Genomic DNA, 13,188 nt, shown 5'->3' with positions numbered 1-13,188 from the left:
ACTTAACATAGTAAGAGGTTCCTTGTTTGTGTACCTAATTTAAATAACTTTATTTGTAGATGTAGTTACAAGATTAATGTTGCTACTCATGCCTTGCCATCAACGGCGTAGTAATGCATGCCTAGAATCTACTCCTTCATAGACACTCCTTGGCTGACGAATTTCTTTATTACATTTTCAACTTTGTTTTTCGTGGTTTAAAGTCGAAAATCCAATGAAAAAAAATTACTAATTTGTATAGGTTGGTCCCGTCAATGTACTGGTGACAAAGAAGTGAAACATGAAGGTAATTTACTATTTTTATGTGACAAAGTAGCATTGATCATCTTTTCAGGAATATTTGAACATTAGCGTGAAGTTACTAAACTTGTAAGGTAAATGTTATAAAAAAGAAACACAAATGAACCATAAAATATTCTTTATTTGTAAACAAATTCGAAATTGGGTTATAAATAACGGTTAGAACGTACCTAAGGAACATAGAAAATATATTGTGTTCTCAAACGATATCAGTACTAATTTCTAGAGAATACAACAAAACATCGATAATACTTCATCGATTTCGATATAAGTCTATAATAATCATTCGCTTTATTATTAAACATTACGAAGAATACAGGAAAATCCAAGTGTATTTACTATTTTTAATCCTCAAAGGTCCACAGACCCGCATCGTACGCATCGCACGCAACGGATTTTGGTTTGTCTTGTATAGAAACTCATACAACTGCGTCCACAGATCCGCATCGTACGGACCGCATCATTAGCAATGCCAACATGCGATGCGTACTGATGACGTCATACGGAATGCGTACGATGCGGGCCTGTAGACGCTTACCTTTATACAGTAGTTTTTCGACCATAGTTTTCCATGTCTTTTTTGTCGATATCGATAAAATACAGAAAAAAATTATCGATGTTTAAAATTCCCGATTCTTCATAATGTTAATATATTCAGCGCGAGATATAAAAAGTAACTACGTTAGATAGGAATAGTGTGCACAATAATATTGTCATACATTGGACATTAAGATACAATACTCGTTAGTTGGGAGGAAGATGTACATTGTAACTAGAATGTTCGCTAAATATATAGAAAATGTATTTCCATTTATCATTACATTAATGGGCGATACAATCAAATTATTGTGCGTAACTTTAGACAATTTATAATTTTAGATTAGAAGCAATAATAAGTATTATAGAAATTTCGAAAAATAACTCCCATATTTAAGCTGAAAGTAAACCACTTATATTTATTTTGAAACAAAACTTAGTTTAATTTCATAAAGATTGGCGGCGTCCATATATTGTACACTTCTTATTGTGTTATAGAAAATGAATAAACATATTGAAATTAAAAAAAAAAAACAATAATTGCTGGAAAATATTTCTGTAATATAACTTTTGAAAATTTGAATAAAGAAAAAATCTATGAACATTTAAATAACATTTACTCACACTTGAGCGTAGTCAATGCTGAAATATAACACAGCATAAACAACCTTATCGCGACAGAGTAAACCACATAATTTCTTCTGAAAGTTTTTTAACTTCCGAAATGCCATACAGCAAATTCATCCTTACCTCCGCCAAATAAAGTACATATTCATTTAAACATAACTTTTCTAACTTTATTTTCTAGTAATAGACACCGCCAATCTTCTATGAACGTAAAACATGAAATACAACCAAAAAATAGTATATTTTATAATAATAATAATGCCATAATAATACATTAAAATCACAACGCGTTGGCTTAGGAATAACATTAGTGCGGCTATTTCGGACGTGCTTTAAAAGTATCGATATATCGAAAAATAAACGAGATTCAGTTCTACTCGAGTTTAATGTTAATTTTTTTTTCTAACTAAACTATGTGTAGGGACGTCGGTAGACTATTATCGATATTGTCGATAAAATTAGTCGATATTCTTTTTATAGTTTTCTGTACTGGATTTTAGGAATTGTTTTTATTCCCATAGATGTAAACTAAACACAGTTTTCACCAGTTATGGAGCGAGTCTATTGCATACAGTTTTCTCAACGAAGCCTTAACTTTCTGGTGCGTCTACATCTAGTGAATGCATCTAACATCACAAGGCTTGCATAATTCATGAGCGGCGAATTTAGAGGGCCTTATGCGATTCTTTTTTTATTACGTTATCGCGATCGAACCCTCTAATTGGTGGGTTAACTTGGAGCAGTAAAATCAAAGCGCCGAATGTCATGCACGTGTCGATCACGGTAACGTAATACAACCTCGCACTAGGCCCTCAGATCTAGATGCATTTTTTCAAGTCAGCCAGTCGGTAACGTCACGCCTATAATCCCTGAAGGGGTAGGCAGAGGTGCACATTACGGTATGAAAAGCCGCTATATAATGTACACCCACTTTTCACTATTTGTGTTATAAATCTTTACTAAGCTTTATCGTATATCGACAATAGTCACATAGTAACCTAGATCTAATATATTTACCACCCGACGTCCCCCGCCTATGTAATTATGTGCTAATTATAACAATTTAAGTATCTCCTCTATTGTAATAAGTATAGGACATGTAATACGTCCGTCAATTACTGACTGCAAGTAAACTGACATTAAGTTGAACAAAACTTAAAACATGCAACAATGTCGACTAGCTATGTTCTGTTTATGGTAAAATTATTGATGTAGATATATGCCTTTATGTATATTTTGCGTCACAATCGATCATATTGCAAAGTTTGACCTGCAAATTGGGTATTATTCAGTACTTTCATAACATTGGCATACATCATGCGATTCGTTTCGTACCCTTAGTACGAGGTTGCTTTACATATAAAAGTAATCGAAACGAGAGCGCGTTCGATGCATTGATTGGTTGGTTTATACGAGCGGGCCAATCAGAACGCCGAACGTGCTCTCATTTCGATTATTTGAAACGTAAAGCAAACTCATAGTAAGGGTACTGTGATTGCAATATTTGTACTCATCTAAACCAACATTAGAGTATTTAACTTAGTATAATTATTAGCCATTGTAAAGTACAATTAACATTACAATATTTATAAAAACTCGATCTATTGCATCAACCCACTGTAACCTAAACACAGCCACAATTACATTCTTTGAAAAGGTTTCTTATAGAATGTTCTGCTGTCTTGAGTTAATATTTAACAATCAAAGGATAACACAACTAATTGTTTCGCGTGGATCGATACTGCAACACGATACGCAATAGCCTACACCTTTAAGTACCATAATAATTTTGTCATTACATCAATAAATATTAGCCAAACAGAACATAGCCGTCCCATTTCTATATATTAACGACACCGAAGCTATTCCTCTCTATACATCGATACAACAACTAAACTCTATGTTACTGACCTCAAATCGTAAATTACTGCGCACTGATTATCCTCGCTAGGTGGCGTTACTGTCGCTAGCTAGACTTTTTTTATATTGTCGATGTTTGTCAATTAATTTTTCAAAATAGATATTACCTTACTGTTATTTATAACAAAAAAAAAAGAATTATACTCAATAATTTTTACCTAAAAAATTTTATGTTTTGTAGTTAAATTATTTTAAAAAATACTGGCCTTGGCACTTTATTTTATGAGTAAGTAATTGAGTTTTCTTTAAAAACAAATAATGTGTTGAAACAAAACAAATAGAGATTTAAATAAATGATAAAACAATCACGTTCCAACGGCTAGTTCATATCATAATAATTGACTGACCACAAAAAATACAAAAAAAAACTTTAAACAATATTTCTTTATTTTCATAATAACTATCGTGAGACATACTAAATTAACTAATTTCAAGTAACAAAGTCTCTTCATCACGAGGAGCGTGCGCAGACGCATACTTGAAATTTGTAGAGCTTTTTTCAGTATATTTACATGAGTAAACCGTTGTTTTAAGTCAATTTAGTATATCTCACGATACTTATTATCAAATAATTATTTAATTTAACCAAGTATACTGTTATTTTTAGTAAACAATACTTTATTTTAATCAAACTCAATTTGTGTAATAATAAACAAATATAAAATTAACATACAAACATCGACAACATGTACATCACATCACTTTCCGTTTCAAAATGTAAAACTATATCAAAAACGATAACATTTGAGTCTAAAACTAATTCTAGTCTAGATAAATCAGGTATACGTGTAATTTAGACATTAATTTTAGACATTACTTAGACATAGTTTCAGACATGTATTTTTCTTAAACTACAACTAGGATTTTGACTAAAGGATGAGCAAACGTGCCATTTGAGATGAGAGCTGCAAATTATAATTGAGCATATTTAAGCATTTGTTAACGTTTGTGGGAAGAGACCGGATATTTTAGTTTATTTTTTCTAGTTATTAGGATAAAGTATACATACTGTTGTACTCAGAGTCATTTAATGATTACTTAAACCAGTCCTTAGCAATTGTTTTCGGAACAAAATCGTTACTAAGATATAGTTTAAGTAATCATTAAATGTCTCTGAGTACGGCAGTAACAATATTATTAGTTTAATACATTTTTAACCTTATTATTTATGCAAGAAAGTTCAAAATCTTAAAAAAAACGGATTCTGTAACAAACTCGAAACTTTTTTTCTCATTTTCGATATATTTAAAAAGCAGTCAAAATGATTTATCCGATCCCCAATAAGTAATGAGACAGGTGACCTCTCAGCTTGCCTCCCGCGACACTCAAGGGGTTTGCCATATATCTTAACTTGACAACTCTCATCTGTCAAACATACACATGTAAATACAATTTCATATTCAAAGTATTCAACTTTCAAAGTACTTCTTTGAATATAAATATTAAATTATACAGACGTGGAAACGATAGTATCATATATGTATAACTTTAGTATAATATTAAATTTTTCATATATTTTTTTTTAAATTTCAAACGCCATGTCCATAGTACAGGGTCGTAATTAGGGTGGTAAAATGGGCCCCGACGTACACATCTAACTCATGTGGGCCCCCGACTCAAGAGGGTCGTAGTAACAGAAATAATTGCATTACTTAAGTAATAATTATTTATTTTTTAAATATTCTTGTAAGACTATGCTTCTGTAAAATGAAACAGCTTAGTACTTGTCCTATCGTTTCCACCCCTGTATAAAGTACCGACCATCCTAAATATAATTTAATAAGTGATACGAGAAACATGCAAGTGCTTGATATGTGCGATTAATTTACTAAAATTGTGATTTATATTGCTGACTGTACCTTACGCTAACAAACTGAGATTTCGCGCCCGAAGACGTCGACAGTCTTATTTCAAATTAAAAAACAACATCCCTTGTTTGACTAGGGAGTCTTAGAAAGAAAAAATATTAAAAAATATATTAAACAAAGATATAATATTAACTATAGGCTCTGATAAAAGCTAGAAAATAATATTACGTCGTCTCTCATCAAAATAGGGCTTCATCAATTACCAATTAGCCTCATTTAAGAAGGCTTACAACCGTCCTTAAGGAGGTTAATTGTGTAGTATTGCCCTACACCGTGCCTAATTATAGAACTGAGCCCTAAATAAATCTACCCCAACTAAACAAGAATACAAGATATAAAAACAGAGCCTGAAGTAGCAAAATAAACATTCATAATATGATTTAAATTAACTTAAGGTTATAAATTACCCCAAAAAATCAAAAAAGCACGACAAAAATAAATAGAAAATATAGATTCCCATGTACGAAAAAATAAAAATGTCATAATATCTACATACATAGAGACAAGACAAACTAGACTCCACAATTTTGATTTTTATGTCTTTACAAACAAGGTTTAATTTTCGTTTTATCGTGTCATGGGAACCTTAGATACGTATACAAGCTATCCAGCACATGTCTTTCAGTTTTCTTTATTCGAGAGATCCATTCTTATACAAAATGTCTCTCGCCTGAAAGTAAAGTAGGGTATTCTACTATCAACTTTATTTTTTTTTACTGTAAGACATGTGCGGATAATTTTAGAAATAAGGAGATAGCATAAATACTTATTTGTATTTTCTTGATCACTTTATTATGTAAAATTATTTAAAATCCATTTATAGTGTGCTGTTATATTGTCTCTTCTCTCTCGTTCGGTATATTACCATTTTACTATTACGATGAAATGCTTTCAGACTGCCAAAGTAATATGGATTATGCAGTAAAATGAATTGCGTATTTTCATTACCTTAAGAGGAGACTCAAATAAAATGGAAGATGGAACATATAATATTTTATGACTAACTGCCGTACTCAGAGATAGTCAATGAATACTTAAACTATTCCTTAGTAACGTATTTGTTCCAAAAACAAATGCTAAGGGCTGGGTTAAGTAATCATTAAATGACTCTGAGTGAGAGAAGTCTTTTATAATTCACATATTTATGCCATCTCCTATATAATCAAGATGAAAGCGAGATATGATCGATTCGTTTTCATACATCCATGCAAAGCGTTTAAAAACAAAAACTATATAAAACTAACAATTCAACTACATTTTATTATAATAATTATTCGTTTAGCACTCGACATTAAATTCGTTCCCGCTGCGCACTGAATTGACCTTTTCATTTGATTCTAAGGTCAAATATTGCTTTAGTACTTTTTGTATTGTTTGGCCTTTTTTTAAACCTTTCTAGACCACACAAGACACGCGTGTTACAAAAATGCCTCGATTTTTTCTTATTTTTAACATAAAATAATTACTATAAAAATCATCTGGAATTACTCCAAGATATTTTTAACATTTTTATTCGAAGGATACATTCAATTAAAAAATAACTCACAAAATTAACGTTGTACTTGACTAGTAGTCAATACCGTACTCTCCCCGAGGCCTGCCTTACTCGCTAACCGCTGAATCCAACCCCTTCACATCTTAGACCTTCTTCGTTTAGCACCAACTTACTACATACAAACACACATACTATTGGGTTTACTATTAGATATCGACTAGTCGTGGTAAGGTTGTGCAACCAACTGACTTTGATACAAGAAATTAGTCAATTAAAATATAGATGATAGGGTGCAATTACTAAGTTCTTGTATGAAAATCAGGAAATTCGCTTGAACCTTCGATGTGAGATCAAGAGTACGTTAGTAAAGTGCCGCTATGCTAACAGTTACAATTATCTAGATAGAACATTGGCACATAGTTACGTTAATAATGTTAATATCATACCTTCTATTGGCCACTATCCAACTAATTGTAGAGCAGATACTTGGAAGAGGCCAAACCTCTCATGTCCGTTTAACATTAACATTTAAATTTATTAATTTTAATAATTTTTGTCCTTACTCTCATCACCTATCTAAACAATCAATTTAGAATTTAATTTTTAAATGTAATGTAAGATATAACATTAAAAATATAGATACACATACAAATTCAACCGACATCAATTAGGCCTGAATAAACGTAGAATATAATTTAGACATAGACACAGTTGCGAAACTGCTTTTAAATACAATTTGAATGTTAAACTTAACATTGAAAGCCGACTTCGTAATAACAGAAAGCGTCCCACACGACGAGACTAATTTCATAATCATTCTTTTTCTAAATAGTCCGTTGAAGGTAATAAAGAACTCCAACGATTAAATTTTTCACTAAAATTTAAGGATCAACCCAAGATTGTAATGTCTCTTGAGACTTGTTAGACATGAGAGGCGGGGTATCAGTTCAGCGGGGCGGGGAGGCTGCGGCCAGTCGCTGGCGGAGTCGTGCGAACTTGCCGTGCACCAGCCGCAGCTGCGTGCGGAGCCTCGAGGACAGTTCCCTCTGCAGGGCCTGCACCTCCACCAGCTCGCGCCGCAGCTGCTGGTAGTCCGAGCGCACCTGTGTGTGGAGCCTAGTGTTACACCTGCCTGCCATGCGTAGGTCAGCTCCGGCTAACGCAAGCCAAGCGTTATTAAGGAGGATTGTATTTAACTTGAAGACATATTTTATTATATTGTCAGTTCTGGTTAAATATTTCGTTTACATATTGTTAGTCGGAGTTGACTTACTATTCAAATATTATTGACACAGATAGAATATACTGGTCAGACATCGATTTAATAATGGACAATAAATCCAAATAGTACTACATTTTATTATGAGAATAAACAGATTCAGTCTATAGCAAGTTATTCAATCTGTGTCAATACTGTTGTACGAGAAGGAAAGAGAACAACTAATGACATGAATATGGTTGGCCCATATCTGAAGTATCCGATGACTGCGTGAACAAGAAGTAACGAACAGTAGGTAACAGGAGAGAAAATAAACATAATATAGAGAACGGAAGCGGGACAGTTGACAGAACATATAGTACATGAATATCATCTACCTATATTGTTACAAATATGAGGCGGTGCGTTGCGGCGAAGGGTCCATCACGCAATACAATGCCAACTAACTTTAGTTTTGATGGGACTGTTCTCTATTCAAGCAAGTAAGACAGTTTTGCTAACCGAAATGGTTTAGTAAATATTTGATCATATTACCGTACTACTTGACGTAGTACTTTTGGAGATATGCCACGAAAGCCCCTTCAATTGCCAATCAATAACCGCAATTAGGCATGGATAGGCCTAAAGCGGGCCCCCGCCTTGTAGGGGCCCAAGACTCAAAAGGGCCCCAACAAAAAAAAATATAACATGATACCCCCTTTGCAATAACGCACCACCTGAATCTAATCAGACGCATATCGAACTCGCGACACTCAAGTCCCGCAACGCATAGTTCAAGCCGTAAAGCGGCCCCGACTTCTGAGGCTTTGGGCCAGGCTTCGACTCGGTACCACAGCCAAGCCCGGACAGCTATATATCGATAAGCATGACCTTCTGGCTTGTCGCTTTTCGAAAATCAATTTTCTTTTTTTTTAATATAGTTGCACTGAGTGAAATGGGGATAAATTGACACGTAAGCAAAGGTAATTATTCGATGAGAAGTCACGACGAATAGAATGATTAGATTTAAATTTTGCTGATCTAATGGCAGTCGTTTTCAGATCTAATAATTTTAATTACATTCTAGATTGAGTTGGTACTTGCTTGATTTAATTGGTTCCAAAATTATGATAATATTAAACTTCTACAGTAGCACGGTGATACGTTTCTTAGACAAGTCCGCTTGGTAGATAATATAAATATCAATTTACAAGTTTTAGTGTCTCAGTGCAACAATGTATGTAAATATTTCAATTAATCTTTAATTAATGAATAAGATAATAGAAAAACAACAAGCCATAAGCAACATGACTGTATAATCCAGTAATCTGACCTGCCACGACACTAACGCATTGGCTGAAAAATAAATATTATATTTATACATACGATATATTATCTTCTACAGTATTTGTTGGACCGGCCGCTGCAGTTTGTGGGCGTATACATAGATAATACAATTTAATATACGTACATTCATTAATGGAAAGCAGGGAAGGTACATTTAATATCATTATATTATTTAAAATGGACTAAGGCTAGACGACGAATAAACGTCTTAAATAAAGTCTTTTATAAAACAAATAGCGACCCGCCCCAGCTTCGCATGGGTGCAATGGTGATATATTATGCATGTATTATACATATAAACCTTCCTCTTGAATCACTCTATCTATCAAAAAAACCGCATCAAAATCCGTTGCGTAGTTTTAAAGATTTAAGCATACAGAGGGACAGAGAAAGCGACTTCGTTTTATGTGTAGTGAGATATAATTTCGAGAAAACCTACGTGAAAATTTCATACACCTCTATTTACTCTACTGGGAAATATCAAATGTTACTTTAGAACAAATTTTGGCATTGTACAACGCACTTTGTAAGCAATAAGCAAGGCGCTCAGCCCGGATTTACGGCGGGCTTATTATTCTACAGACAGTATAAGCTTAGTCTCAGTGTGGCCTAATTCAGTGAGGCTTAAGTCTACAGGTGAAAATTCCAACGTAGCTACGTAATTTACCACGCGAGAAAACATACCACAACCAACTTTATTCCTTAAAGTATAAAGATCAAAATCTAGAAACGGTATACACCCTCAATTTTGAGCTCGAGCCATGCAATTCCATTGTTTGCGTTGTAAGCAATATCGTGTAAATTCTCTTATGAAATGGGCAGGCATATTGTGTAGAACCATAAGTTTGGATTAGGGTCACATGTCACAAAATTATGTTCGGCTAAAATTACGTAGTTTCCAAGAGATAATATACTACACTTCATCTCAGTTGACAATGAACTACGTACGGTGTAGATTCCGTATCATGATTTTAGATATTCCGTAATCTCATTTGTGAAGAACATATCAAAAATTATCAACAGAAAAGTACTTTTTAACATATCGTACGAGATTATCACATACATGTTTTGTCTGCCAGTGCAATAAAGCATTAGTATTATCACTACATAGTATAAAACAAAGTCGCTTTCTTTGTCCCTATATCCCTTTGTATGCTTAAATCTTTAAAACTTAGCAGCGGATTTTGGTACGTTTTTTTTAATAGATAGAATGATTCAAGAGGAAGATTTATATGTATAATACATGCATAATATCACCATTGCATCCATGCGAAGCTGGGGCGGATCGCTAGTAATAAATTAATGAACATTGTTCTTTTCCTGCATTCCTTCAAACCTAATGCGTTAATAAATACTAGTTTTAATTATCTTAATTAGTCAAAGCATCTTTAAATTAACATGCGTATATATCAGTGTCATACTATCAGTAGTAATGACTAACCTTTGTCAGTTACGAGACGACGTAGGAATTTGTATGAGTCACTCCACATACAAGGGAATATTTAAAGCATTGCTAGATGCAGTACACACGACATACAAGGATTAGTTTTATAGCTGTTTGTCAATTTTCCTAGTAAGCAAGTAATATAATTTTATTTCTTGGTAATTTTTATGAATGTTTTTAATTAGAAATTTATGAATGTTTTCCTGTATAATAAATAATGTAATGTATAAAATAATTAGCGGTAGATAACGATTATAACTCAGGTTTTCGATATCGAACTAACAAGAAAACACGAAAATTAACGAAAAGTTACATAATTCTAACTTTATAAACCTATACATCACTATTTTTCTATTCCAACAATATTATTTTTGTTTAAAATAAAATTTCCTCGAGACAAGACACTTAGCAGAGAATATTGTTACAGAATAAATTATGTAAATGCTTAATTATTTACTGGCAACACGCCGTACTTCACTTGTTAGAGTAAACTTGCAAATTATGCTAATACTGCTTGCAAGAAGCGCGCAAATTAAATCAAGTGCTTCTGTTCTAGATTTTCCACTCAATTTACGAGTACAGCTACATTCATAAAATAATGTTTTTATTAAAAAATGTGCTTTAGCTAGGGAGGGGATTAAGGTGTAAGAAAAATAGGCAGTATGAGTTATATATATGTTTGTAGCTTTGTTACAAAGCCTATACTGTATGTCTGTTAGACGATTTTCAGAATATTTTTTAACAAACTTAGCATAATAATGGTGTATGCTTTTATCCCCACTCTCCCCAAATTACATTTAATTTTTTTCCACAGATTTAATATTAGACCTCTTTAAAACACTATCCCTACTCTTATACATTTTTTTTATTATTGAATATAGGCTTACACTACTTAATCTACCGAGATACAACAAAGTTCCGCTCTCACCTCGGAGACGGACTTCAGCAGGTGCATGATGCACATGTCCTGTGTATTGATGGGCTCCACCAGCTCTTTCTCCACGTTATCCATCTTCCACTCCATCAGGTCTAGCTGTTCATCTGTCCGCTTCACCTGTCATACATTTAAAAAAGTTTTTCTCTATTCAACCAGTAAAGGTGACTTAAACCTTGATATTTTTTTGTTTCTGAGTTTATTTATAGTGTTACTTGTTATTATACTTGAATTGTATTCTTATCTTTTTATTTATTGTCACACCTTTTATCCTGTGTACATTATATGGCATGTTATTCCATGTAATTTTAAATTTGAGATTATTGCCACATATCCTATTTATAGTAGATTCTAATTAGATCTAATTCTAATCTTATCTTTTTATAGTCGATTCTTATTGGAGAAAATTAATAATAAATGGAAACTTTAATACATTTGATAATTTGGCAACATACATAGATTGCACAATTTGCTTATTCTTTTTATAGCTATCTAATTATTATTATACCATATTTTATAATTAGATGTGCTAAAACTTTACATATTTGGCTGGCTCTAATACCAACATCAGAACAAAAGTAAAACAGATATCCATAAAACCATTTAAAAACAGAATGCTAACTAGCTTCCAAATATAGAGACAACACAAATTATGTACATAGGAATGTAGGACAGACTAAACTGAACTGAAACACATTGTATAAATCAATACCCAAGTAATTTTAGACCTACAATAGGTGAGGGCTTAAATTAGAATATTATATTTTAAAATAGAACTAAGTAGCTACCTACTGTTATATTGGCTATGCTTATAGGAATTATGAATGACATCAATACAACACAAAGTTTCAAACACAATAACAAGGCTGAATGTGTTATTGCTTCACACCTGCGTGATGTGATAACAAAAGAAAATATTAAAACTACTCATGCAGTACTATGATGCACTAACACACCCATTTCAAGACATAAAAAATATATAATTTTTCTGACTGAACTTTAATGGTGAAAGTAGTTAGACAAACTGTACAGTAATGTCCCACTTTAATACACGACGGTTAAGACTTATGCACACAGAATTATGTAAATATTTGATTAATTCCAATGTGGATGTGTAAACAAAATGTTTACAGTGTAATTAACAGGAAATAATGAAACACGAATTATTGCGTGGGTTTTTAATCACATTAGAGTAGAAGGTGTAAGCTTTATTCAGCCTATCAGCTGTGTATCTCAACAGTGCAGTATTTATAGGGAAGATGCGGCTCTGTGACCTATATATTCCTTTACGATTAACTGTACTCTATTAGCTAATTATTGGCACTAAATAAAACTGCTGACTCACCGTTTCCTCTAGTTCCTCCACCGAAATTTCTTTATCAGTCATGTTTGAGACACACCTATTAATTTTTTAGTCAATATCTAAAAGAAAACAACAGAGTTGAGCAAACCGACCATTTTTCTTCCGTAAAACTAAAATGACAAACTTGACATTTATCGGATGAAAATGTCAAGTGT

The 13,188-nt window shown here is 32.8% G+C and overlaps 1 protein-coding gene across 1 annotated transcript; it reads right to left on the bottom strand.

The window, feature by feature from the left end:
- Positions 1 to 4,405: 4,405 nt before the first annotated feature.
- Positions 4,406 to 13,182, bottom strand: LOC118274717 (uncharacterized). Its single transcript, XM_035592394.2, has 3 exons — positions 13,016 to 13,182; positions 11,665 to 11,790; positions 4,406 to 7,850 (listed from the first exon to the last, which is right to left on the bottom strand). Exons 1-3 carry the CDS (start codon positions 13,055 to 13,057, stop codon positions 7,695 to 7,697), a joined length of 324 nt encoding a protein of 107 aa, XP_035448287.1. The 5' UTR covers positions 13,058 to 13,182; the 3' UTR covers positions 4,406 to 7,694.
- Positions 13,183 to 13,188: the final 6 nt, after the last annotated feature.

The sequence above is a fragment of the Spodoptera frugiperda genome, chromosome 11 (assembly GCF_023101765.2).
Source record: "Spodoptera frugiperda isolate SF20-4 chromosome 11, AGI-APGP_CSIRO_Sfru_2.0, whole genome shotgun sequence".
NCBI classification, from domain to species: domain Eukaryota; kingdom Metazoa; phylum Arthropoda; class Insecta; order Lepidoptera; family Noctuidae; genus Spodoptera; species Spodoptera frugiperda.
Note: the sequence above shows the minus strand (reverse complement) of the source record. Positions and strands in the feature narration are given on the sequence as shown.

What these genes read in the sequence shown, in the direction of transcription:
- LOC118274717 (XM_035592394.2), bottom strand. Translation starts at nt 13,057, where the DNA reads ATGACTGATAAAGAAATTTCGGTGGAGGAACTAGAGGAAACG. An exon ending in TGGAGGAACTAGAGGAAACG is followed by an intron (nt 11,791 to 13,015) that starts GTGAGTCAGCAG and finishes AATGTATGACAG; the next exon opens with GTGAAGCGGACAGATGAACA. An exon ending in TGCTGAAGTCCGTCTCCGAG is followed by an intron (nt 7,851 to 11,664) that starts GTGAGAGCGGAA and finishes CTCCACACACAG; the next exon opens with GTGCGCTCGGACTACCAGCA.